General features: G+C 40.5%; 1 protein-coding gene across 1 annotated transcript in view; it reads right to left on the bottom strand.

Moving 5' to 3' along the window:
• Window positions 1–26,199, bottom strand: part of LOC104376980 (cohesin subunit SA-2) — a 64,335-nt gene that overhangs the window by 24,616 nt on the left and 13,520 nt on the right. The window contains exons 6-13 of the mRNA XM_086609705.1: window positions 24,364–24,435; window positions 21,984–22,188; window positions 20,758–20,909; window positions 19,398–19,471; window positions 18,827–18,950; window positions 13,103–13,201; window positions 10,961–11,040; window positions 404–511 (exon numbers count right to left, since the gene is read on the bottom strand). Of these exons, the coding sequence (XP_086465831.1) occupies window positions 404–511; window positions 10,961–11,040; window positions 13,103–13,201; window positions 18,827–18,950; window positions 19,398–19,471; window positions 20,758–20,909; window positions 21,984–22,188; window positions 24,364–24,435 (914 nt within the window). The remainder of the gene's footprint in view (window positions 1–403; window positions 512–10,960; window positions 11,041–13,102; window positions 13,202–18,826; window positions 18,951–19,397; window positions 19,472–20,757; window positions 20,910–21,983; window positions 22,189–24,363; window positions 24,436–26,199) is intronic.

Genomic DNA, 26,199 nt, shown 5'->3' on the forward strand with positions numbered 1-26,199 from the left:
AGAAGAGGAGGCCATTTTTGTGATTAATCACCAAAGCTATGGAAATCCAGCAGATGCCAGGTGACGAATTAACTTGCAAGAAGCAAAGCAACAGGAAAAGAAAGTAGAAAGAAAGGAGGTATGCTCTCAACATAGCATGGCATCTGTGGATCAGTTGTTTCATATTCTCCGTGTTAGTCTTGCAACTCTTCTTATGCCTGTTGTGCCAGGGCTGTGCAGGGGCACAAACGATTACTCCCAGACAGCACTTCTCTTCTGATTCAGCCAAAGAAAGCACATCTAGTAGCCTCATGGTACACACTTCCAGCAGAAAAATAAATGCTTAATGCCTCTCTTAAAGAAATCCACCTTCGTTATGAAATAAATGAGAATATGCAAGAAGTAGGCAGGCAGGCAGAGATACCTTTTATAAAGGAATTCCCCAGCTGCTACTGCAAGCGGACGGTGTGTGGTATAAACAAACCGGTATAACGTTTCACAGTCTTCAGTTGATAACACATCCTCACAGTTCCTAGGCAAAAATAACAACGGAAGTTATAGTTCAGGTTTATCTGCAAAGAATATTATGAAGGCTATGTCCAGCTTTTACTAGACCTGATTCTCCACAGCCACGGAACTTGTTTACACAGCTACATTTTTGTAGGACATCTAAAAATGCTATCAAACAAAACAGGCAGCATTCTTTTACTAACTGTGTAGAGAAACAGAGGTCTGTGCAAGCCATGATGAATCAGGCTCACTGCATGGACATGAACATTAATTTAAAGTATAATTAAGGCTGATTAGTGGTCATAGTAAAAAGAGTAATATTAATAAAACAGGAAAATAGTGCCTCTACTTTATGTTTAGATGTTCACCATAGAAGATAAAAAGCAAGAAGCAGCCTTCATTTTGCAGTACAAATTATTTTTACATTATTTATTACAGTATTTTAAAACCTATATTTTATTACACTAGGCTTACACGGTCACATGTAAAAAAGAAATCAAAACGCGTTCTGCATAGCATACTCATAACTGTGACCTTTCTGTGCAAACACACTCAAAGTCACAATTTTTTTCATTCAGTTACACATCTTGAGAATACCACATGCCAACTAATAAAGCTAGAACACTCTATGAGAGATAGAAATTGTATTAATATCAATCTTTCACAAAAAAGAAATTGAAGCATCAAGGTTGTATAATCCAAAGAGATACTAGAGGAGTGAAGCCCGAAGCAAGGATTACAGTTTCAAAATGCCTGCTTCCCACTGCTATAGCAATGTCACTGGACCAAGCAATTTCAGAGAATGAAAGAGCAACATATGAGAACCTCACACTTACTACAGCCAGGTGAGGTGAAAGGGTTTTTATTTATTACTGCACTCGATCCTCAGGTAGTAACAGTTTAAAACCACCTACAGCTGTCGTCCAATAACGTCTCTAAAACTGAGGATTAATGCTTTTCATTTGTTGGGAGTGATGTCTTACGAAAATTAGCAGCCCTTCCTGCACTTGCCCATTTGCCTGCAAACCCATCACATCCTGTAGCATCCTCACAAGTCATAAAGCCCCAAAACATCCTCCAACCTGAGGTGAGCTCACATTAGGTGAGAGTATCACTGGAATGTCCATTGCAAATATTTTTTAGCACTGTCTGGGATTTAAAAATCAGTAGAGAGGGAAGACAGCACTCATTTCTCAAAGCCAATAGCTTCTCATTTAGAGAAGTTGATACTCCATGAATTTGAGCTTTACAACGTACATATCACTTGATTTTTTCACATTTTTTCCATGGTTGCTTACAGTGGTCACTGGAACAGTAAAAGGGTCTTTAAATAGAAGTGCTGATGATATGTTTCCAAAAGGTCAAATAGGTCAATCTCACAAGATAAGGCTTGCCCTCAACCAAAAAGAAAAGTTGCCTTATATATTTCAGGCAGGTTTTGGTGGTCTCTTTTAACATGCAATTCCATTTGCAGAAATAGGACATGCAGAAAGTGCTCTGAGTGTATATATCATGAAATCAGTATAAAGGACAATATTTATGCAACTCTTATTCAGCCACCTACAGAACTGGGGAAACAGAGTAAAAATGTGTTTACTAAGATTAAACAGAAGTTGAAAGAGGTAACATAGTGCATTGCAGTATATGAATACACATTGGTGTGTTCTTTGAAGCCATGAATGAAGTATCAAATTTATTAAACTTCTACAAGTTTAACAAGTGAGAGTAAAACAAAGACTGACAACAAATTGTGCTTACAGGAGTAAAAATACATGATATAGCAGAGGAATTTACTGAAATAAACTAGCAGTCTGACAAGGTTTCTTTCATTCTCTTTCATGTCAATCTGTTATCTAGCTCTTCTAAAGCACTAGTTTCTATGAAGTTGCCCTTGACATTTTTTCTCTGTATATCTGTAAAAATCTCTATATATCTTGAAAAAAAAAAAAAGAAATTTCTGTACAAACATACTGTTATCTAGAGTGGGCCAATACAGAATCACAGCACAGCTGAGAATGGACAGCACCTCTGGAGATCATCTAGTTCAACCTCCTACTCAGAGGAGGATCAGCTAGAGCAGGTTGCTGAGCGTTGTGTCCAATCAGGTTTTAAATATCTGCAAAGTCAGAGACTCCACAACTTCTCTGGCAATCTGTTCCAGTATTGGACCACCACCACAGTAGAAAAATTTTTTTTCTTATGCTTAAATGGAATTTCCTGTATGAACATGCCAGTCAAATGTACACTTTTTTTTTATATTTGAAATTTTTATTTTTTATATTTCAGGTTTGCTCTTCTTAGCACATTTATGGAAGCAGTGAATGCAACACCTGTGTGTCTATTTTTTAAAAAATTCCTTGCCTAAAGAGCTCAGCAACATGCCTGCCCAAAAAGATGGCAGAAGTTAAGGACTCTGCCTTTCCAATATAAATGAAACTGCTTTTCCTTAGCAAAGGACCCAAGGGTCCTGGTGGACACCAAGTTGAACATGAGCCACCAACGTGTCCTTGCAGCAAAGAAAGCTAACGGTATCCTGGCCTGCATTAGGAGGAGTGTTGCCAGCAGGTCGAGGGAGGTGATCCTTCTCTGCTGCTCAGCACTGGTGAGGCCACAGTTGGAGCAGAGTCCATTACTGGGCTCCGCAGTATGACAGACATGGACATACTGGAGAGAGTCCAACAAAGGGCCGCAAAGATTATTAAGGGACTGGAGCATCTCTCCTGTGAAGGAAGGCTGAGAGAGCTGGGACTGTTCAGCCTGGAGAAGAGATGGCTCAGAGGGGAACTTATCAATGTGTGTAAGTATCTGAAGGGAGGGTGCAACAATGGAGCCAGGCTCTGCTCAGTGACAGAAACGGAAGCAATGGGCACAAACTGAAACACAGGAGGTCCCCTCTGAACATCAGAAAACACGTTTTTACTGTAAGGGTGATAGAGCACTGTCATAGGCTGCCCAGAGAAGTTGTGGAGTCTCCATCACTAGAGATATTCAAAAGCCATCTGGAAGCAGTCTTGAGCAACCAGCCTAAGTGGCCCTGCTTGAGCAGAGGCGTTGGACTAGATGACCTCCAGAGGTCCCTTCTAACCTCAGCCATTCTGTGATTCTGAAATCCCAGCCTCCCTGGTTTTAATTTTGTGTTCAAAGAGGCTAGGAATTTGTCCGTTACACTAATCTACAGCAGCATTATTTCCTCCCTCCTGAAGAAAACAGTAGGTCAGATACAACAGCTCCAGCTGTGTATGAAGCAATCCCTAATAGCACAGAAGCAAAGAGGGAAAAAACAACCCAGTTTCTTTGCGGCACAGGCTGACAGACACTCATGACACTACTTGAATATCTGTGGGTTTTTTTTTTTTTTCATTCTTGAATGGGAGGAAATACCTGTATGTACTACTACTACTTTTCACATACTGCTCAACCACTGCTCTCTGTGATACAGTGAGGTTCACACCTGTACCTCCCTCTCAAATGAGTGCTTAGGGGTTTTACTTGCCTCTGGAAGTAGCAGCCCTTGACTACACCTGCTACCACTAATACTACCACAGTAAACAGGTACCTTTCTTTTTCACACGCACAAGCCAATCATCAAACATTCAAAGAATACTTGAAATACAGCAATAATACTGCTGCAAGTTTACAGCCCTCAGAATGCCAAGCAACAGATAAAGGTTAAGCCAGAAGTGCCTGCCAGTGTTTAGAGTGCCTAAAAATAAACAGGCATGGCCTTCCACATACCAATGTCATGACATACCATTTTCTCTGCACTTCAGCGTGAACATGTCATGAAGAAGTTGGGATATTCTAGGGGGAGATCACGGACTCATTTTGTTCTGTGTATGGCACCAGCTGAAAGATATTGTATTGTGCTTTTTCTTCCATTTTACTGTACAGAAGACACGACTGCTGCAGTCACTTCTCTTGGTCTGTGCTGTTGCTTATATCAAGAATAACCATCAAAATCACAACAGTAAAATAAAAACATGCTTGATGGACTTTTCAAAGTTTCACCACCTTATTCTTTTTGGTTTAAATGGCTGTGCAGTGAAAGATACAGCACATGCCATGGGAACATTGGTATAGCATCCCAAACAAAAAAATCTGTTAATTTTGCATTGAAAATTAATTCAAGTTAAACATCCCAATCTGCAAACACATTGTAAAACATTCTTTGTGCACCGAGCACTATCAACCAAAAAATAATATGTTGAAAGTATTCTAATGTCTGAGATAAAAAATTTAAGCAGAAAAATCAGATAATCTTTTTTGTTATCTCCCTCTTTCTACCCTGCTGTCATTGCAGGTATTGCAAGACGATACTTTGGTGATCAGAGAGATGGTAACATGATTGCGGCTACAATATAACAAGAATTCTTTCCCACCCACTCTAAAATAGGATTAGCATGTTGCAATACACTGTGATTCTATGGCTAGGCTGTGACAGAAAGGAGGAAGATGCACATTAGGCAGAAGCTGTATGGTATGCTGTTTTGGTTAAGAAACGTAATCCTAGGAGACATGGAATTCTTAGTTTTTCTTGTTAACTCTTCAGACAGGAAAGAAAAGATTTCAGAACAGATCGCTAGGTTCATGAATGGAGGTGCATGGTAGCAGAAAATTGCTGAAGGTAATTTCCAAGAAAGCATCAGCCTGACAGGACGGAAAAGAGAAGACAGAGACAAAGCACGTGCCTTTGTTCCATTTTGGTCTTTCCCTTTCGTTCTGTTTGGAATAGGCTTGACAAAGCACTACCATAACTGCACCTGAATAGCGGTGTGGTGGACCTGAAGGAATCACAGAGGAGCTGTGAGGAGTTCCGTACCATCCCCTTTTGGTAGTACCTAATCTGCTACAAACAAGTTACCAATGTAAGAAATCAGACCTGTGCAGTGTAATTTGCTTCACTGCATACACCGCTCCTGTCAGCTTCAAGATAATGCTTCTTTGTCTTTCCTAAAAGCCACTAAACAAGGCGAAGGTGGAAAATTTCCTTATTTGTATGCAAAGCATGTCTCTCTCCATCTTACTTCTTACAATCACATGAAAACACTTTTCATAATAGCATTTAAGCCTTCAATAACCTTAACTGGTTTTCTACACAATGGCTTGTCTGAATAACCTTGCTAGACACACTGCATTTGCCTAACAAGTGTCAATTTCTCCTCTAAAGACCACGACTTAGCTATGAAATAACACTATAGAAACACAAGAGTTCAACTACCTGATGACACCAAATTACTTGCCATGGGACATCTACCGCTACAACTAGTAACATATATTATATTATTTGTCATAACATTCTTTGCCAAATCCAGTTTTCAAGTTTTTCCTACAGTGTAGCCCCTCCCTTTCCAAACTAAAGCATCCTTCCCAGTCTAGTTGAGAATCAGAAGGGAAACTAAGATTTTTTTTAAGAACAACAGTAATGTACCCCTACTTGACTTGGGCTTCCCATGCTAAACAGGACACTGGGAACTTACAAGCCTCAGTTTCTTGACTTTTAAGTTGGATTAACTTTACTGACCACTGCCAAAGCACTGTGGCAAGAATTAATGTACGTATCAATTCCATTAAGTAGTTTTTCAACTATTTATGTGAAGTTCTCAATGAGTGAAATATACCTAGAGTACTCACTAAGGCAGCTCTTCCAGATTTCAAATTTGAGATTTTTGTGTTTAAAACTCAGTTTAATTTCTAGTTACATTTGACTAATTGTGCTGGCTTTACGTGGTGGGGTTTTGGTAGCAGAGGAGGGGCTGCAGAGATAGCGCCTGTAAGGAGATGCGAAAAGCTTCCCTGGCTCCAAAATTGGTCGGACCAGTCTCTGGCCAGATTGGACCCGTCTCTGTTCAGGGCTGAGTCAATCAGTGCCTCTGTGAATGCCATATTCATTACGAAGGGGACAAAAGAACCCGCACCAGGTGGAACCTACAGTGAAGAGAGGGGAGAGGCGGGGGGACTGCACACACCCTCATCCTCCGCCTTCCACATAAGCACCACCACTCAGCTGGAGATGTCCACAACGGCACAGCATGGAGAGCTCCAAAGCACCCCACTTTCGATACGCCCGCTGGGCAGAGTTCATCTTGCCAAGACTGCCGAAGTTTGTTGGGCCAGTCGGGCCCAGCGCGGCTGCAGCGGAGAGAGGACTGAGATCTGGGAGAAATGGTCACGCAGACACCAGAGTTCGCAAAGATGCAGAGGGAGGAGGTGTGCCGGAGCCGAGAATCCCCAGCAGCCCGTGGTGAGACAGCAGCCATGAGAGAAACTGTGGAGCAGAGATTCACCCGCAGCCCGTAGAGAACCCCATGCTGGAGCAGAGATGCCTGTGCCCAAAGGAGTTCTTAGAGGATTCTCTCCCTGGGAAAGGACCCCTCATGCTATTGGAGACCCAACAGTGGAGCAGAGACGCATCTGCAGTCCGTGGGAGGGGAACTCCACATCAAAGCAGGTGGCTGCATCCTAAAGAAGCCATGACTCTGTGGGAAAAGCCCGTGCTGGAACAGTCTGATGTGTAAGGATTGCATTCTGTGGGAAGGACTCATGTCGGAGAAGCTCGTGGAGAGCTGTCTCCTGTAAGAACAGGCCCCACATTGGAGCAGGGGAAGAATGTGAGGAGTCCTCCCCCTGAAGAGGAAGGAGCAGCAGAAACAACGTGTGACAAACTGACCTGCAACCTCCATTCCCTGTCCCCCTGCACCGCTGGGGGAAGGAGGTTGAGGCAGGAAGAAGGGAAGGGTGGAGGAAGGGGTTTTTAAGGTCTGGCTTTGCTTCTTGTTATCCTCTCTGAAGTAACTGATAATGCATTAAATTGATTTGTCCCCAAGAGCCTGTTTTGCCCAGAGCCATGGTCAGTGGGTGCTCCCTCCCTGCTCTTATCTCGACCCTCAGGCCTTTTATTTTATTTTTCTCCTCCTCATCTCATCAGGCAGGGGGTGGGGAGTGAGAGAATGTCCATGTGAGACCTTAGCTGCTGGCTGGGCTAAACCACTACACTCATGTGATACAAAGCAATTTTCTCCTTTGCTATTTACATATTCAAGCTATTTGTAAATTTGTGCCCCTACCAGCACCACTTGTAACCTTTCCTCATTCATCTACTACAGTTACCTAATTACTTTTGCTGCTCTTTTCCAAAATCCCTCTTCTCTTTTAGGCAGTTAAGCACACAAAAATGAACAGAGTTGTCTGGCAGCGGGCACACTAAACTCATTCGCCTTCTAAAGGGCAGCATCTTCACTAAGATTCCTTGGTCTCTCAATGTCACTCATGTTTTCTCCACCTTTTTCCTCCCTAGTTCTACTCCCTCTCAGATCCTCTGCAACATTAATGCTAACAATTATGTATAATTCAGTAGCATTAATAATTTCCATTATGCTAAACCTCATGGGCTCATTTCAGTTTCGGGATCACATCATACTGTGTAAAAATAGAAATCTACTAGCCCAAAGACCTTGGCATTTGATTGAGACAACATGCAGCAAACATGAAGAAAAAATCTCAGCTCACAAAGATAGACAAGATGAAGATACAAATATGGATTTGGAAAAAAACAGGTTTATGCATAGCAAGAAGGTTTTGGATCAGCACTGGAATATTTTTTTTTTTAAATAATGCAACACATTTAAGTGAATTGAAAAGATCAGTGTTTTCACTGCCTCTCTAGCTAGCAAGAGAGAGAATGCAAAGGCCAACATATCAGTTTTATGGGCCAGTAGTCACGGAGTAGTGAATGCATATTCCACAGGACTGGAAAGCAGTGACAGTTAAGAGATGGTCAGAGCTGTTACTAACATCCATGGAGCACAGCTCCACTGCAACTGTAAAACATCACAAAAATAATCAATTGGCAATGAGGTCTTCCTACCACACTCACCCAAAAGACAATTATGGAAGCCAGTAACAGAGAGTTACTGATATAGTAAACTTTCCTCAAGAAAGTCACAGAGTACCCAATGGATTAACTGGAGGGAAAAAGTTACTCCTGGCCTTGCTTCTTGCCAACACATGTCATGAAACAACAAAAGATTTATTCCAAGATTAGAAACATGTTCTAAAGGTCCGTACCTGACCAGTTAAGATTGTATCTTATTATTTGTTAAAAATAATCCATGATTCCAAACCAAATATAAGGAGTTCATGAGACAGGGGTTCTTGCCAATAGCTTTAAAAATAGGAACTTGATCTGAAAGGTCTTTCATGTCTCACTAAAATTGCAAGTTGAGAAACCAGAATTCGGTAGCCAAATTTGCAGATGACAAAAACGAGCCATCCATAGAGAAGCCAATACAGCATGATGAAAGCAGCAAAAAAAATTGATTACATCATTGCATACAAGTAGAAGTGCCATTTATACATGCTGTCATTTATTATTCTTTAAAGGCAGGGGAGTTGCTGTCCCCAACCCCATTTCATGCTTTACTGCACATATCAAGCAGCATTACTGCTCAACATCCAGATACTGGATTTGAGCTATGAGACACACCTGTTTGAGACACAATAGCCCTGAAATTTCTTTGCTTCTGCAATGCCAGTAGCGAGTCCTTTCTGACACTATTGTAGGTACTGAGGTACATGCTGCCAGAAAAACACATTGATGCAGGCTCTTATAAGGAAGTCTGTACATGTGACTATCATCTGCATTCTCTTCATACAAGTTTTATAGGCTGGTCAGTACTAGTCTTATAAAAGAGAAGAGCTGTCATTGAATTTGCTTATTGAGCCACCAATTCCCACTTTCATCACTCCCAATAATTAAGCCAAATCAGCTGGGCTCAGAGCAGCTGGGTGGCAATGGGGGACAGAAAGGAGGATGGCTACACAACAGATGAGCAAAAAGAAAGAGAAGCACGTATTTGCTAGGCCTCCATGCAGCCTAATTAAAAACAATTTCAAAACGTATTCATTTTACTTATGAAAACTACATTTTATGATGGAAAAAAGTAATTCAGAAAACTTTAGAAGGCATTTATTCACACTGGAAATCATATTTAAGAAAAAATAGGAAAAAAATTGCTTCAGGGAAAAAGAAACATTGATCAAACTTTTATAGTTGCAGCTTGCATTAATGAGAACATGATCCCGTAAAATAAAGGCAGAGATGATGAACAGCTGCAGTGCCAATATAGCACTTGTTAGTTCAGATATAGAACAATGGCAGCCATAACTGGTGTATAGTGTCTTTGTACTTGAACAATGGTGTGCTGCTCCTCCTAGCACAGGGACACGTTATACACACAGACACAGCATTGTCCATTGTTCCAATAGCCACACGACATGGCAAACCAAGTGATGTAGAAACGGACATTGTAAACACAGAAACAATACAACCCTAGCTACTACTAGTGAGGCTCATACAATTGTACTCCCTTCCGAAAAGCATACTATGTTCACAACATCATACACTGTTCTGATGTGTATGTTGGAGCAGGCCTAGAGAAATGTCTCTCAAATCAATGCAGTGTGAAGCGAGACAGGAGACCAGGCTATAAAGCAGCACCTCAATATACAAACATACTCGAAACTTAATATAAATACCTGTAACACCATACTATTTGGTCCATTAAGGTCTACGTCCTCATCCAGCAATGACCAATACTTCTGGCTTGAACAGAAAAGCAAATCCCACACAGCTATTGGACAATACGCCATGCTGTGCTTGGAAGTAAGCATCTGCATCAGCAGACTTCAACTTACACTCTGAGACGGAAGAGACACTATTGAGTCCTGACATGTCAACTGTATCAACAATGAAATGCAGTGGGGTTTTTATTCTCATTTTGAATTGAGTAAGAGGGACAGAGAATTTATTCTTCACATATTTTGCAAATAAAGCCATTTCTAAAATAAACATGCTGCTCCAGGATGTATCAGAACAAGATTCATACACTTCTGTAACATCAGTCTAGTTTTTCCCCACACTTCCAGCTTGCCATTATCCTACCAAATCTATGTCTGGTGGGTAATTTCCCAAGAAAACAACTCTTCTGTTAGCTTTCTGCTTCAGCAAAACCAAGATATCATACGCTTGCTCATTCCTGTCAGCTTAAGGCTTCCTGCATCAGGTGGGGAGACAGGGAAGATGGCAGAGTTTCCTGAGCTCCTGGTCAAGGCCTGGCAACTCTGGGACAGAAGATGAGGTGCAGACCCTATCTTCACTGGGGACTTTCCCTGAGACAGGCAGATGCTCTATTCGAGAAAAGCCAAAATGAAAATGTGGAATTTCCTTTCAGAGGGAAGTATAAAGATATAAAAATGTAGTTTTCACACTGAATCTCAGCACAAGCATTTTCGTAATATTGGTATTTCCCACAGAAAGAAATGCCATGTCTTGAGCAGCTTTAACTGTAGCTTATATCCTGCCAGGAGCAACTGTTTCCCAGCAAGTGACTGATTACAGGAAGACCCATCAGAATAGTATCTGGATTTTGTTGCCATTAAAACAATACAGTAAATTAAAAAAGAAATTATTTACTGTGACATAAGCATCAAGAGTTTCATGGCTTGAACTGCTACTTCATGGTCCTTGTCCAGAGGCATGGACACAATTCGATCCTAATGGATGTAAAATGACAATAAAAAGATGTAACATGGTTTGTTCTCAATAAACACATATTTTTGCTACAGCTAGATCATCTACACTAGTAGAGCAGAGATTTATTTTTATTTCAGCAGCTATTTCCTAAGAGACATAAGGCAACTTGATTACTACCAAGTAGTTCCCCAGCCCATGAAAACTAACGGCATGTTAATTTTTTAACTGAATTAATCATGCAGTAATATGGTATTTTTTATAGATGTAATGCATGCGTTCACAAGAAATCAACTACAGTCTACAAATTAAAAGTGACTGACAACTTGTTTCTAAGATGTTACTACTGGCACTTCAGTATGTTAAATGAAGGTAAGCCTCAAATTACAAGCATTATATAATCAGTTTCTCCCATTAACAGTAACGTGCGTGTACATACAAGTTACAGAAGCCAGTGCCTTGCTGGAAAGACAATTAGGACTCAAGTCATAAAGGTACTTCATGGAATAGCAGCAATATTCCTGACCTCCAGAAGTCACATTATTGTAACTTGGTATGCATGCAAATACCTCAGAAAACAGCAGAAATTTTCCTGTCCCATGTACCCAAGAACCCACTCCTCAGTGTGGTCTACATCTTCAAGGTATATTAAACCTTTAGACTTGCTTGTTCTGGGACTAACAGCTTCCTCACTTAGCATATCATTTCTAAATCTCTAAATTCATTTTACTTTGCACTTTCTTTTTTCTCACAACCCAGCTGCAAGGTTCAGAAGTTCATGAATCCCGAGTTTGAAAGCTCAAGGGTAATAGAAGGAGCATGCAAAACTCCCGCTTGTGGGAAATGGATTAATGGTTATATGATTACATTTCCCATCGCCAAGAAAGCATGATTTAAACTTTGAAAGATTCCAGATCAGTCTGTATTGTGTGTGTAGCTGTTTGGGTTTCTTCTGTTTAGAGGAGAAGGAGTTGTGTTTGGGTTGGGTTTTTTTTTGATTGAGGGATGGAGTTTGCAATAATCCATTTACACAGCATCTTCCACACAGAGGGAGACTGCAATACTAACACACTGGAGCTAGTTCATCGGTCTTTGAATACCAATCCTGCAGCTGGTCACGCAGCTTACAGCAACTTTCTTTTAGACAGAAAGATAAGGGACTACAACATAACTTTAAAACAGGGGCTAATCTTAGATAGCCAAGTTTCAGTCTGAAGAATTTATTAAGATATCAATATTAATCGATTTATTGTTCTTTGAGAATGTGCTATAGGTGTTTTTTACTATTAGCAACCGCTTTGACACAGAGGTAAGCCCTGCATCTTTTGCAAAAAGAATATGAATTACTACCACATGCAGGCACTGATTATGTACTGATTCAGAACGACTGAGATATCAATCACAGCATCTTGAGCTTTCTTGTTCAAATACTGAAAAGGCACAACCCCATTGGGATAAGACTAGCTGATGAAATCATTATCAAGGGCAGGATCAAAAAAAGTAAAGGGCTTGCTTCTTAAATGAGTCAGGATGTTGGAACATGATAAAGGCAGTGTACAGGGTCAGTGCGGTCACAGAACAAGCTTTCAAAACTACAGCGTATCACCCAACTTGTTCAGAAAGGAGATGAGGGATCCTTCTTCAAGATTCATACTGACATGGTGGATCAACAGAGAGCCATTCACACATCAGTGTGATACATGGTCAGCCAATCCAGTATCTACAAGGTTAAGCCATTAGCAGGAGCAGCGAAAAAAGGGACCCTTAGAGTACGAAATTCTTTGTCATCTGCCAAAGATCCTGCAAAAAAATCTGGGCCATTCTGGATGAATGGTGGAGATAACTGACCACCATGTATGCTAACACCATTTTGTGCATGAACTAAAGCAAAACAGAGAATTCCACAGAAACAGAGGGAAACATCTCTGCAAAACTCCTTCATCCACTCAGGCAAGCAGGCTGTTTCTGCAGTACTCTAAACTCCTGACAGTCAAGAAAGTGAGGAGATCAGCTCTGATTAAAACATCAGACCCTGTATATAAACCCAACTCAGGCTTAAAAAACAGCAAACAGTAACCTATTTACCTTGAATCTGCTAGTAAATAGATCCATCCTCGAAACAAGTTCTTTTCTGCTATAAATCCCCTGCAGTCCCAGAAGACACTTCAACCGTACTTCAGCTTGCTACAAGACAAAGAGAAATCGGCTAGTAGTAAAAAAAACATGCATCTTTAATGTTATTCACTATTGGCATTTATATTATGTTAGTAAGAGCTCTGTGGGTGCCTACAGCAGACTACCCAAATAATGTTTCATCTTCTTTATTAGTGATATCAATATCATTCGGTTTGTGTGCGCACACACACCTCTCTCTCTCTCACATACACACGTGAAGCCTGCAGTGAGTCAAACTTAAAGGTGACATCAAAGTTTGTGTTAGGCCCCCTAAGAGTCAAAGAAACTCTCACAGATCTTACAGTTAATAAAAGCAACAGAATGCAAAAGATGCAGAAATTGTGCTATTCACCTGTTAAAGATATAAAAACAAGAGACGACCTAGTTAATACAACCAGCATTCTGTCGCACATCAGACTTCACTTGCTTCCTTTCAATACTTGACTCAGACAATTGTTAAATATAGACAAGGACTGTAAGAAATTCTGGAAGATGCCCAGAGGGAGAGTTACACCTTAGAATCATAGAATCATAGAATGGTTAGGGCTGGAAGGGACCTTCAAAGGTCATCTAGTCCAACCCCCCTGCAAGGAACAGGGATATCTCCAACTAGATCAGGTTGCTCAGGGCCTCGTCCAACCTGGCCTTGAACGTCTCCAGGGATGGAGCATCCACCACCTCTCTGGGCAACCTGTTCCAGTGTTCTACCACTCTCATGGTAAAAAATTTTTTCCTAATACCCAATCTGAATCTACCTCCCTCTATTTTAAAACCATTACCCCTTGTCCTATCACAACAGGCCCTCCTGAACAGCCTCTCCCCATCTTTCTTGTAGGCCCCCTTGAGGTACTGGAAGACCGCTATAAGGTCACCCCAGAGCCTCCTCTTCTCCAGGCTGAACAGCCCCAACTCTTCCAGCCTGTCCTCATAGGAAAGGTGCTCCAGCCCTCTTATCTTCGTGGCCCTCCTCTGGACCCTCTCCAACTGGTCCATGTCCTTCTTGTGTTGGGGGCTCCAGAACTGGACGCAGTACTCCAGGTGAGGTCTCACGAGGGCAGAATAGAGGGGGAGAATCACCTCTCTCGACCTGCTGGCCACGCTCCTCTTGATGCAGCCCAAGATGCGGTTGGCCTTCTGGGCCACAAGAGCACATTGCCGGCTCATATCGAGCTTCTCATCCACCAGTACTCCCAAAGTACTCCAAAGAAATGCACTAGCTTATCATTGTGGGTTCTTACAGATACAAAGTTAAACGTTATGCCTTCTCGCTATTTCTGTTTTACACTAGAACACTGGATTTTAACATCCTAAGCAGTAAAGGGTTGCTTTGAATTGGGCCTAATTAGTTAATTTAGGCAAAACATTTATCCCTGCAAGGTGTTATTTCACACTGTTAATACTGCTGCTTCATAGATGCCTCAAAAAGAAGTCCATTCCTTATCCAGCTTTTAAATTATTTCATGCACATTGCTAAACCTTTCAAATAACAAAGCTTTAAATGCCATCAGGAAAGTCATTCTGAGGGTCTAACATAGAGAAATCACTGTGTTCTATAAACTTACAGCACTAACGATATCAGCAGACACACTTAAAAGGACTGCAGGCCTTGAATCAGTCTCTTCATATTTCTTCCTTAATTCCTCTTGCTAACAATAGCGGTCAGAATAATCAAGGAAACCCAAGAAAGGAGACCACCTACACACAGGCTATCTATTACTACAAGTTCCTGTTCACCTGCTCAGATGGAAAGCAAAGGACGATACCCAGCAGCAGGCTTTGACCAACCACGTGGCATAAGGCAGCTTTTTGCTAGACATACAAAATGAAAGATCAGCAGCTAACAATGCCCTCTAATCTGCCCGTGACACACCAGCAGTATATATTCTATATTGTACTTTAAAACTAAAGGCCTTGTCTGAGAAAGAAACTGTTGCCCACACCTGCTGCTTCCTACAGTCACAAGGGCTCCACAGCACAGAACTTACTCAAAAACAGTCCCAACTTGGTACCCATCGCTGCACACTGGCACAAACTCAGCTCAGCCAAGGTACTGCAATCCGGGCTTCAGCTGCCCTCAGTATTTTATCACAAGGTTTTGCTTGTGAATAGGCTCTACATTCATGCTTGGGGGAAAGGAAAAAATAAAAAGGAAAAAAGTTTGTGATGGTTTGTTGGATGGTCATATAGCCCTTGGCATGCAGCTAGTAATGTCATTTGCATTTGTCAGTCAGGTGGCATTCAAGCGTAGGTCTCCAGAGATAAAGTTTAACACATTAAACTATACCACCTGCCTTCTAAGGTATCCTGTTCCCACCCGAAAGTGCTCAGTCATAACCCTATATGTGTATGTTTCTTTTAAGTATTGAGGAAATTAACTCTAGTAACTATGAACAAATAACTACTTCTACTATGACTAGTTCTGCTCTTTTTCTATGTTTTCAGCTGCGTTCTCTCCTTCTCAGCCATCTCTCCTTTTCTAGATTCATTTCTCCTCATAGCTTCTTGATCATTTAAAATTACTTCACATCCTTCTAAAACTATCTCACTGCTTACCTTCAGCTCCTTTCGGCAGCAATGCAAGTACAAACACCCAGCCACCTACTTCCCTCACCAGAACTACCATTCTAATCTTGACGAAATACCTGCCTGTTTGGTCTTTCAAAGCTGTGACAGAGTGAAGGGGAATTATGTAAGCACACTTTCAGGATTCTCTGAACACACACTGTCCCTCAGCTGTATCACAGTACATTTCAATCCTGACCTGCAAACAGACTGGCAAAAAACATCAGTAAGACAATGGGCAGCTATAGTGACCTCAAAGAGCTCTGCATGAGCTCCAGCACTGCCTAGACACATTCAGTTACAAGATTCCAGCCTCACCACTATCACAGAGATGTGGTCATTCAAAAAGCCTTGCGAATACTGGCTGGGACCTGGATGATCTGATGGGGTCATTGGGTCATTTTTTTTTCTCCTCAACACTCTCCAAATAATAAACTGAGAAAACTAGGTCTACATATGAACTACCCCTGAATAGCGAAGACAATACAGCTTACCTGTCTTGTCGAGGTAAAACAATTTTTAAAACTGCCCTCCCCCCTCAAAAAAAACCCACTCAGTACCTACGCAAAGAGATTACCTGTGGAGCAAAAAACCACTATGTTAACACAACCTTTTGAAGAAAGAAGTACTTCAGAAGAAGGCATAGCCATGTTGAATGGAAGGCAAAACTAAAAATCCTTTCAATTTCCTGAAATTTGCCAGGAGGATCACATAGTCAGGACGCAGAAGTTCAACAGCAAGTTCCTGTTTCAACAGGATTTCTTTGGGCTATTCTCACAGTCTGACGAGAAAGCCTCAACAGCTTGCCCTGAAGTTCCAGACAAAGCTAGTCTAACACAGTAGGAGGTCCAAAGTGTGCATCTCCACTGTCTACGCCTTCCTGTCTGCTAGCTCTGCCTTCCACTTTCCCCATCCTTATTCTTCATTGTCTTGATTTTTCTGGTCTTTAATTCTGAACTTCTTACACAGCACTTCCCTTCAACCCCTGCTGCTCAGATCAGCACTGGTTTGAGTGGACCTGGATGTTGATTTAGTAGCTGTATATTCCCTTGGAAGAGCATTAGTGCCTTTGAACACAAGTTAGATGCCTGGGTTTCACAAATGCACTGACAGGTGACTGGGCTTACATATAACATTGTTGAACAGCACACAGCTGCCAGATTTAGTATCAACTGTTGCTTAGTCTTCAAAAATAAAAAGTTATATTATTTCTAGCAGATGAACATAAACTACTGGAAAACATATCTTTATATCACTGTTCCACAACACTTATTTGGCCAAAGAGAGATCCTCATATGCAATTTTGAGCATATTACCACTGAATATGGAGCAGCTTCTTGTACCTAGGAAACAACTTTTCACATAAGATATGATGTTTCACATCAGGGTATAATGGCAAAATGGTATCTCATGGGGAAGAAAGAATGATTATATTCAAATAAAAGACTTTGAAGACAAAATATTAATTTTATACTTCCCCTCCCCTCTCCGCTTTAGAGCCTCCCAAATGACTAAACTTAATCTCTGTTTACAGCACTGTAGATGATCCTGGCCAGGTTTTCCCCCCACCATTAGAATACTTTTGTGGTTGTTCCACTCTGGGGCCTAAATTATTTGGCAAACTTCTCTACATTATATTCTAAAAGAAAATTTGCTCTGGGAGATAGCAGTTTCTTGCTGCCCACCCCCAAGAAGATGAGATGGAAATGCTTATTAAGGAGGAGTAGTGGGAAATAACATTCAGATGTATATAAAAGCAGTGCTGCCCCTGTTGCTGCCAAAAATGCCCTGCTCTCATTTTGGAATCGGGCAATTTAACAGTGGCTGCAAATCACAAAGCACAGCCGGGACTGCAACCACCAGTAGCGGCACACTACCAGATCTCAGCCAAATGTGGAATAGGGAAGAATTCTCGCTTTATCTCACTCTGCTTGCATCTGCATTGCTTTCGGGCAATAAGCTTTAGAAAAACAACCATTTCCAGTTCCAAATAAATGACACTGGATGAGCTATGTGCATTAATCAGAGACACCAGCTGTTAATTCTCACCGTACAGCACTGGGAATGAAGACACATCATATTCAAAAATGATTTTTTCTTTTGAGAATTCCCCCAATTGAACATATACTAAAAAGATATTCTGAACAGATAAAATTTATGCAGGAAAAGACAACAGTTCTCGATAGATATGTTCTGAAAATCTAAACACTAACTCCCTTAAGAGTACCGGCACAACGCAGGATAGTAAGAGGCTTTGTGCTCCCTCTCCTGGCTTTGTAGTAAACTACAATTTTATTCACAGAACATAAACATCACCCAAAGCTGACCCAAAACTGAGGATGTTTCAGAATCTATACAGAAGCTATATAACTTTAAAAGTTGGCCTGCAGAAGTATAGTGTGCCAATTTCGGTAATTAGCCATTCACAATAAATATTCCTACTCCCTTAAAAGCATATTTTTGCATTACCGTTTTCTTTTGGTTCGTTTTTTTAAGGGGTTGGTGCAGGTTTTTGGGGGTTTTTTTAAATGTGCCTCTCCTCAAGAGGAAAAACAAACTTACTATAAGGAAAAGAAGAAAACTCTCTCAGAAATGACTGGACTTTCTCTAAATATTTTCTATATTCATTTAATTCCAAATGAGAAACGCAATGTTGAAGACTATTTTACTATAGGCAATATTTATTTGTTCATTTTGATAAAATAAAACAAAGTTTTAAACGTAGACATCAAACCTAAAAGCAGAATTTTACTCAGCATTTAACACTGGAGGTGCTCACAGGATATAGGCCATTTTGCAATTCAGTAATAGCTCCCCATTTGGTAACATATAAAAACAACTGCACACACAGGGACACACACTGCTACAGAACTGGAAAAAGTGTTCTCTGTTATTTAGTGCTACAACAGCTTCAAAAATAAGACCTGAAGTGGGGAAGAAAGTAAATTCTTTTTTGTACCACCATAGTCTTAAATGTCTACTCTCAAGAATTTAAGCGTTAGGATTCTTTAAAAAAAAAAAAATTAAAAAAATCCCATCTACTGCCCCCAGTAAGAAAAATTAAAACTTTACCTTATCATACAGCATCCACCCCATGTATTTTAAATAGCTATCATTTAAAAAAGCATCTGGGTATGTTTTAATCCAGCTGCCAATTTCTTCAGCGCAAGTTGCTCTGATCTCAGGGATCACATCACTGAAATTATAAAATTGTAATATTAATATATTCAAAATGCCTAGTACATATTGATTATATTATTGACGATATTTTTTTTTTTTAATTGCAAAAGCATGTATAATCCAAAGTATTACAAGTGTCTTCATATTAATGTTCAAAGATAGTCTTCAATCGACAATTAGGCCACTTTTACCTACAAATGTTTTATGCAATAATTATTTCGTAATTCTCGATCTCTCCACAATCACAAATGCACTGCTCTATAGCCAGCAGGAAGAACTTAAGAAACATACTTAAGCGAGGTCCTTTCATAAGCCCAAATTCTTTAAAATAATTTAATGGCTACACTTTCCTTGACACTATCAGTGCCTCTAGGATGTTTAACTTGATTCTGGTATCCAGACAATCCGAGTAAGAGTTTCTTGGGAACAGAGATACACATCACAGCTTTATTTTTATTCTTACCAGTAACGGTTTAGAAATGTCCCTTTGAAAATAGCATTCATCATGTTCTGTATCTCTAGAAGCTTTTGCTCATACTGAAATACGAAAGAGAACTGAGTGTTAATACCAGTCCCACAATTCACTACACATGAAAAATTTGCATCGATGCACTTACAATACTACTGTGGTGCAAATTGCTAGCGTTTACACATGGTACCAACATAAAACGAGTGGTCTGTATCTACACTAGCAATTGGCCTTTTTGTAGCTAAGTCCTGATGAAAGGTTTATCCGATACCAACTGCTAGCCTGGATAACAAGGTAATTGTTTGATATAAAGAGTCTTGATCTATCAATACACAGAAAGATAACGCACAACTATTAATAGGTCTTTACATATAGGTCCGAATTCTCTTTTTATGCACTTAAACAGAGATGGAAGAAAGGCAGACAAGGGAATTTTCAAAACACACCTATTCCACAATGAGCTTGTATTTTAACCGAGCCCTGAAAATTTAATTATTAGCCTTTGGAAACCTAAGTTACTTTATAAAAACATTCTCTCATCAACAGCATCGGGAAAGGTGACAAGTTTAGGATTTCCCCCCAACACACGCATTTTCTGTTTTTCCCATAAGATCAGACTTACAATGATACTGAAAACCCCTGTCTCACCCAAACACTTCTTTCCCCCCAAAAAAAGCGTTGTTTCTATAACAGAAAAGTCCATGGACATCCAAAACTCAGAACAGAGGTAACTGATTCTAAGGTCAGGAGAGAAGGAACTATGCTTGATGTTCATACATCAAGTCATCTCCACCCTCAAGCCAGAATGATTTCTTACAGTTATAGGCCCATCTCTGGGAGTTGATAAGGAGCTGTCTGGCTGAGTAGGGAAAAAAATGACAGAAACTGAACAGCAAGAAAGGTACAGGTCACACTTGAAGTTACGACCATTTTTACAACACGTTACTTACACAGAGATGACAGCTATCCTGTGTCCTTTTTCATTCATTGAAATTCAGTTCAAGAACTAACATTTTGGCTTGTAACTTGTACAAGCATATGCAAAACTGCACTCCCACAACGCTAGAGCTACTGATGCAATTACATGTGTGTGTAAATCCATATTTGCATAGAGATGAAGGGCTAATGATGTCAATTTGGAGAAAAAGTAGGATAGACATCACAAGTTAACAGTACATAGGGCAGTTATTATGTTAGTCATTTTTGTAACACAATCGAGCCAGTAACAACGGCTCTGCACCATGCATTAGATAAACATATGAACCTCAAAAAACTGCAGCGACCCAAAAGCAAGCTGTCAGCAATCCCCCTTTTTACATCCTCATGCATATCCCATACAAGACACCTGCCTGACCTCTTTCCTTTTTCTCTCTAGCTGGTCAAGTCTGTAACTGGTCCTCTTGCCACTTATCCTCTTCTTCTCCACCTCATATAACCTCTGAGCATTGTGCTTGCTGACATCAAGGTTCAGATGTACACTTACAACTGCTGTCATAAGTTTCATTGCTAAAAAGGAAACAAACCCAACATATTTAGCTTAGTTCAGAGATACGTAGCATAAATATATTCATCACTTTACCACAAAAAGGATATGGTTAGCCAAATTCAGTTTTTTATCCAAAATACAAACACTACTAGATTATAGTAATTTGTTTTAAAATATAGTGCTTATTTTAAAAGCAGACAATGACCCAAAAAAAAGAAAAATTTTGTGATATTACGGGTGATTTACAACTTTTGACCAGAGTTCTAGTCAGAGTTCTAACCAGAGTAGTAATTTACCAGGCAACTCTCTTAGTTTATGGAATTTTGATTTTTCTGCAAAAGAATCTAGAGTTGCAGAACAGTTGATTCTCATTAACAAAAAAACCCAACAGTGAAGCTGGCCCATAAAAGGCTGAGAATCTTTATATTTCACTTGAATTGACAAAAATTCACAATCTTCTAAAGATCACTAGGTGATTCACATAGATTTCAAGTGGGTTTTTTGAGCCTTCAAAGCAAGGCGTGTACTTTAGAACAAATTACACTTCAAGTGCTCTTTGCATGGCAAAGAGAGAATTTACTGGCTTTAGGGAGGAAAAAAAAGTAGTAGCTTCAGTAACATCATGCTGCGTGAAACAAAAATGCGTAACAAGCAATGTTCTTTTTAGCACAGGTACCACAAGGATAGTAGCTCTCCAAAGGAAGCTTTTTAGGTGAGGCATTTAATGCAACCTCTTCACATTAAGCAGTGGAGGAAGGAAAATAACAAAATAGAAAACTGACTGTGAAAAATCAGTTCCTAAAAAAAAAAATAATCAGAACATAGCATAATTCTAAAGTTAGTCAAGTCCAGCATTGAAGAAAATTTCTTTAGAAAAAAAATTGCTCTAGATCCATCATATCTAAAGCATGCAAATTCCATTCAGATACACATGGGAACAGTTGTATTACAGTAACATACATTAGGAGGAAGGCACTGGCAATGCATAAGAGAACAACTGTTTCAGTAAAGAGACCTTTTCAATTTTGAGTAGTTTTGTTTGTACACAAGTCAACAAAACTCACGATCTACAGCAACTCAGTGAGTTGTTTTACCTGCCAAAGTGCTCGTGTGTCTAAATGCTCTGACCATGGAGTCCGCTAAGCCTGTAAGCAGCGAGATGATAGTGTCCATCAAGTAGCTATCATACAGGATGCTACGTTGGCACTGCTGGACAAGCACTGCAATAAATTCACAGAAATTGGCCTTGAACTTCTTCCAGTAGGGTCCTGTTCTGATCAGTGGGTAGTCTTCATTGTCCTGCACGAGAAAAAAACAGTCAAGAGAAAACACACTAATTAGTTTTGTTTGTGCACACCATTTACAACTCTCCCACTGAATATCAGAGAGTTTTGCAGACAGTCAGCTTCACCTCTGCCCCCTCATAACTTTTTTCAAGGTTGTTATTCCAAAGTACGGACATGCAACTAGGTTACAAGCACAGAGACAAACTACCCTTCATTAGAGCTACACTGTCATGATATCCCACATCTGAAAGCAACATATGTGAGTGAGGTAACCCAGGACAGGTGGGAGAAGGCATAAATAACTTTCACTGGCATAAACCATGAGCACTCCTGGTCTCTTCTACTTCCTCACAGGTAGTAGTGCTTCCCCATTTCCCCATCCATCCTGTTCCTGCAAGTGCATGGTAAAACCCAGGAGGAAACTGAAGTGACTGAAAAGTGAAGACAGACAACTGTGGTGTGAGCAGGATGAGACTGTTTTCAGCAGCAGTACTGCCGACTTAAGGAGTTTATCAGACTTCAGCTTAATGACAAATACCGAGTCGTTCACCTATACCACCAGCACCTAAGTCTCTGCAAACCTCCACAGAAACAGTAGCAGGCAGTACCTTTGACATTATGCAAAAAATCAAGTTACAGTAAAAGCCACAAGAGCATTCACAGCACAGTTGATGCTGCCAGGAAGAGACAGACGGCAGTTCAAATGGCTTCTCACACAAAATGGTGCACCTCATGTGAAGAGCACACTAGAAAGACTTTGTAGATGGCAATCTCAGGCAGTGTGAACACTTAGTTCATCTGCACAGATCCCAGGAATGACTCTGAATATGAATTCCCATCTTGATAGTTTACAGGTGTGAATGGAGGCAAGGATCGCTATGGAAAACTTCACCCTGAATGCAAGACACTACACAGCTGGTCCTTCACTAGTTGGTCAAACACTTTCCCAGATATACTCTAACAGACAGCTTCATACCTAGAATAACCTCGTGTACTTAGAAAGTGAACTTCATGCTCTCCTCTTGTAACTTTGTTTCCAAAGCACAGGACCCACTGCATTCTTGAAAAATAAACACACACACAGACTGATCTCATGGATGCCCGCAACCCAAAGCACATCGGGAATTCGGAATCTGTGATGCACTCCTGATCGGGTTATGAGGGTCAGTTCAGAGCCTAATAGAACCAGCAAGTGCCAAGACAGAAAGGGAAGTCTCCAGCAGGCCCCATTTAATGCTCCTTGATCATGACAGACAGTAGAAAGACGACTTACAACTTCAGGAAATACCTGCTTTATCACTGTAGTTTACTCCTCAATCTGAAAAGCAGTAGATATATGGGAAGACATCTCACTTTTTAAGAGCATTTCTACTGCCCATGTTTATCACATTGGGATACTGTTTAATGGTAAAATATATACCGTAAATATACAGACAGCACAACGGGCACACCACCTAAATTTAGGCACATAAGCTGGGATTCCCTTAGATTCCCTCCATAACCAGTAGAGAGAAGCAACTCTACTTCCAGAAACCACTAACACAATTTCTTCAGAGAACTATTCAAATGACTCAATTGAGGCTCCTGCTCTGACTCACCCTGGAAATGTTTCTTTCTTTCATACGAAGTATATGGAAAGAGAGGAAAGCCAAAATGAAGTGCCAACAAGGAGTTAAGATGAATTCCCCACAATGCTGCAAGTATTGTATGGGAAGAGATATTACAGAAAGGCTGTTTCTGTTCTCAAAATATTCTTCCAGTCAAACATTTATGTTTGCAAGAGAATGTTCTGATGAAACAAGGCTTTGAACAAATCTGTCTGCCAAAACCTCTGTGTGTATACATGTGCGTGCACGTATGCACGCACGCACATGTGTGTGTAGAGGTTGCTGGAAGGGATGGGGAACACCCTTGAGCACCACTGCAACTTGACATGCACCAGTCTGTTCAAAATGCTGATGTCTGACATCAATAGCAAGAAACGGGCACTTTGAAAGCATGAGTGTGTTCATCCAAATCAGAGGTCTAAAACAGACCTGGTGAAGCAGAGCTCAGAAGTGCCGGATTACCTCCATTCACTAACACACAGTTTCAGATGGCTACTTCCGATGCATTCGCCTACACTGGAAACGGGAAACAACCACTGAAAACACCACACTGCAGTTGCAGAGAATTACAAGAGTCCTACCATGTCCACCGGCCAAGTAACTGTCAGGATCCAAGGATAGGCCATGAATTTCTTGTACTGCAATCCAGTTTCCTGTAATACATGAAACAAAATTTTAAAAGGTTTTTGATGAAACAGCACAGTTGATTCATAAAGACAAAAGCATCACAAACCATACATCACGTTTAAAAGGCTATTAAAACGTAAGACAATTTGTATTACAGGTGGTTCATACAATACAATGCATTAAACAAAATCTAATTCCTTCTCATCTCAGTATTTTTTATTTATAACCAATGACAGAAAAAAAAAATCACTCTTTTATATAAAAACTGATTTTTCTTGCTACGAGTAATAGACAATTTGTTTTTAAAATTTATGAGCAAACATACACAAGGTATAATCCTCATTATTAATTCTAGGATATGGCTCCTCAGCAAGTCTAAGTATATATTCCTTTCCAACACCTACTAACTAGGTATTGTACATCATCTAAACTCTAGAAAACCATTCTGAGTTTTTCAAATTATACAGAAAGATTTTCAGCACTACTGTGACTTGATTCAGAGATGTTTCCTCAACTCTGCAGTTAAGCTCAGTGAAGCGCAAGTATTTCTATCCTCATCTGGCTGTACAGTTATGCATCAAACTTAAGAGAGAAGGAAACCTATAAAAGAACAAAGAACTGCAAGAAATAAAACACCATATACAGGAAGAAAAGCAAAAGAGAGAAAGAGAGTAGTTTAAGACAGAGGGAAAACAAAAAGCAGTGGTCCTGAAGACAAGCCTATCTCTCCACTGAGAAATACTGTGGACCACAAAGAAGAAATAAATGCCTCGATGACCATAATAAAGCCATTCTCTGCTTCCAACGCCAGTACAAGTTCTCACAGAATAACAGGAAGTCTGAAATTGAGAGGGACTCTCAGATCATCTAATCCAACCCCATCAGCTCAAGCAGGTTCAGCCAGAACAGGCTGCCCAGTGCCATGTGTGACTGATAACCTCTGCTCCTAACTCCTGGTAATGTGGTTAGCACAAATAATGACGTTTTATGAGGCAAGAAGCCATTATCTGTGACCAAGTTCCCCTTCTCTCATTATCAGGCCCTGAAGGTCCTGTGAACCCAGCTGACAAAAAAAAACAGATTTCTTCTTCCCCTCCTGCCTGGTCTCAAGGTTCCTGGGCACCAGGACAATTACTCCTGTCTTTAATGGCCTTGAAGGTCCCAGGCACCCAGCCAGCTGGGTGGTGGTGATGACCCCATCAGAGAAGTGGGAAGTGTCTGTCCGTAAAATCAAGTGGTTGCAAGGCCTAAGTAGGGATCTTGGTATTGGACCTGCTGCTGGACAGTGAGACCTGTGACACCTCCACCGTCATCTGTTTCCTCTGAGGAGTGAGTAACTCATATTCTTTTCTGTGATTTTCAAATCTAGATTATAATTTTTATATTGATACAGAAAACCATGTATTAGGATTTGACCCAATCTGCAGATGGTCCAGGTGATGAGAAATTATAAGGTAAATTATATCACGAATTCTGTATTACTTAGGTGATTAGAAATCCTAAGTTGAGTTGTATTATGCTACTATATCAATTCTGCTTGTGGAAATCCTGTCCCATTCTCATCACAAATTCTGCGCTATACTAATCATAATATCCCGCTTTAATCCTAACTACAACTAGTGCTGTCATCAATCTGCCAAGGATCCCTAAAAGAACCTCACGTCCCCTCAGTGTTGGGTGATACCGCACGCAGTCAGCTTTGTAATATCTTCACAGATGGAGACTCCATAACCTCTTCAGGCAACCTGTTCCACTATTTGGCCACTCTCACAATAAAAGTGTTTTCTTGT

The sequence above is a fragment of the Tauraco erythrolophus genome, chromosome 1, assembly GCF_009769465.1.
Source record: "Tauraco erythrolophus isolate bTauEry1 chromosome 1, bTauEry1.pri, whole genome shotgun sequence".
Taxonomy (NCBI): domain Eukaryota; kingdom Metazoa; phylum Chordata; class Aves; order Musophagiformes; family Musophagidae; genus Tauraco; species Tauraco erythrolophus.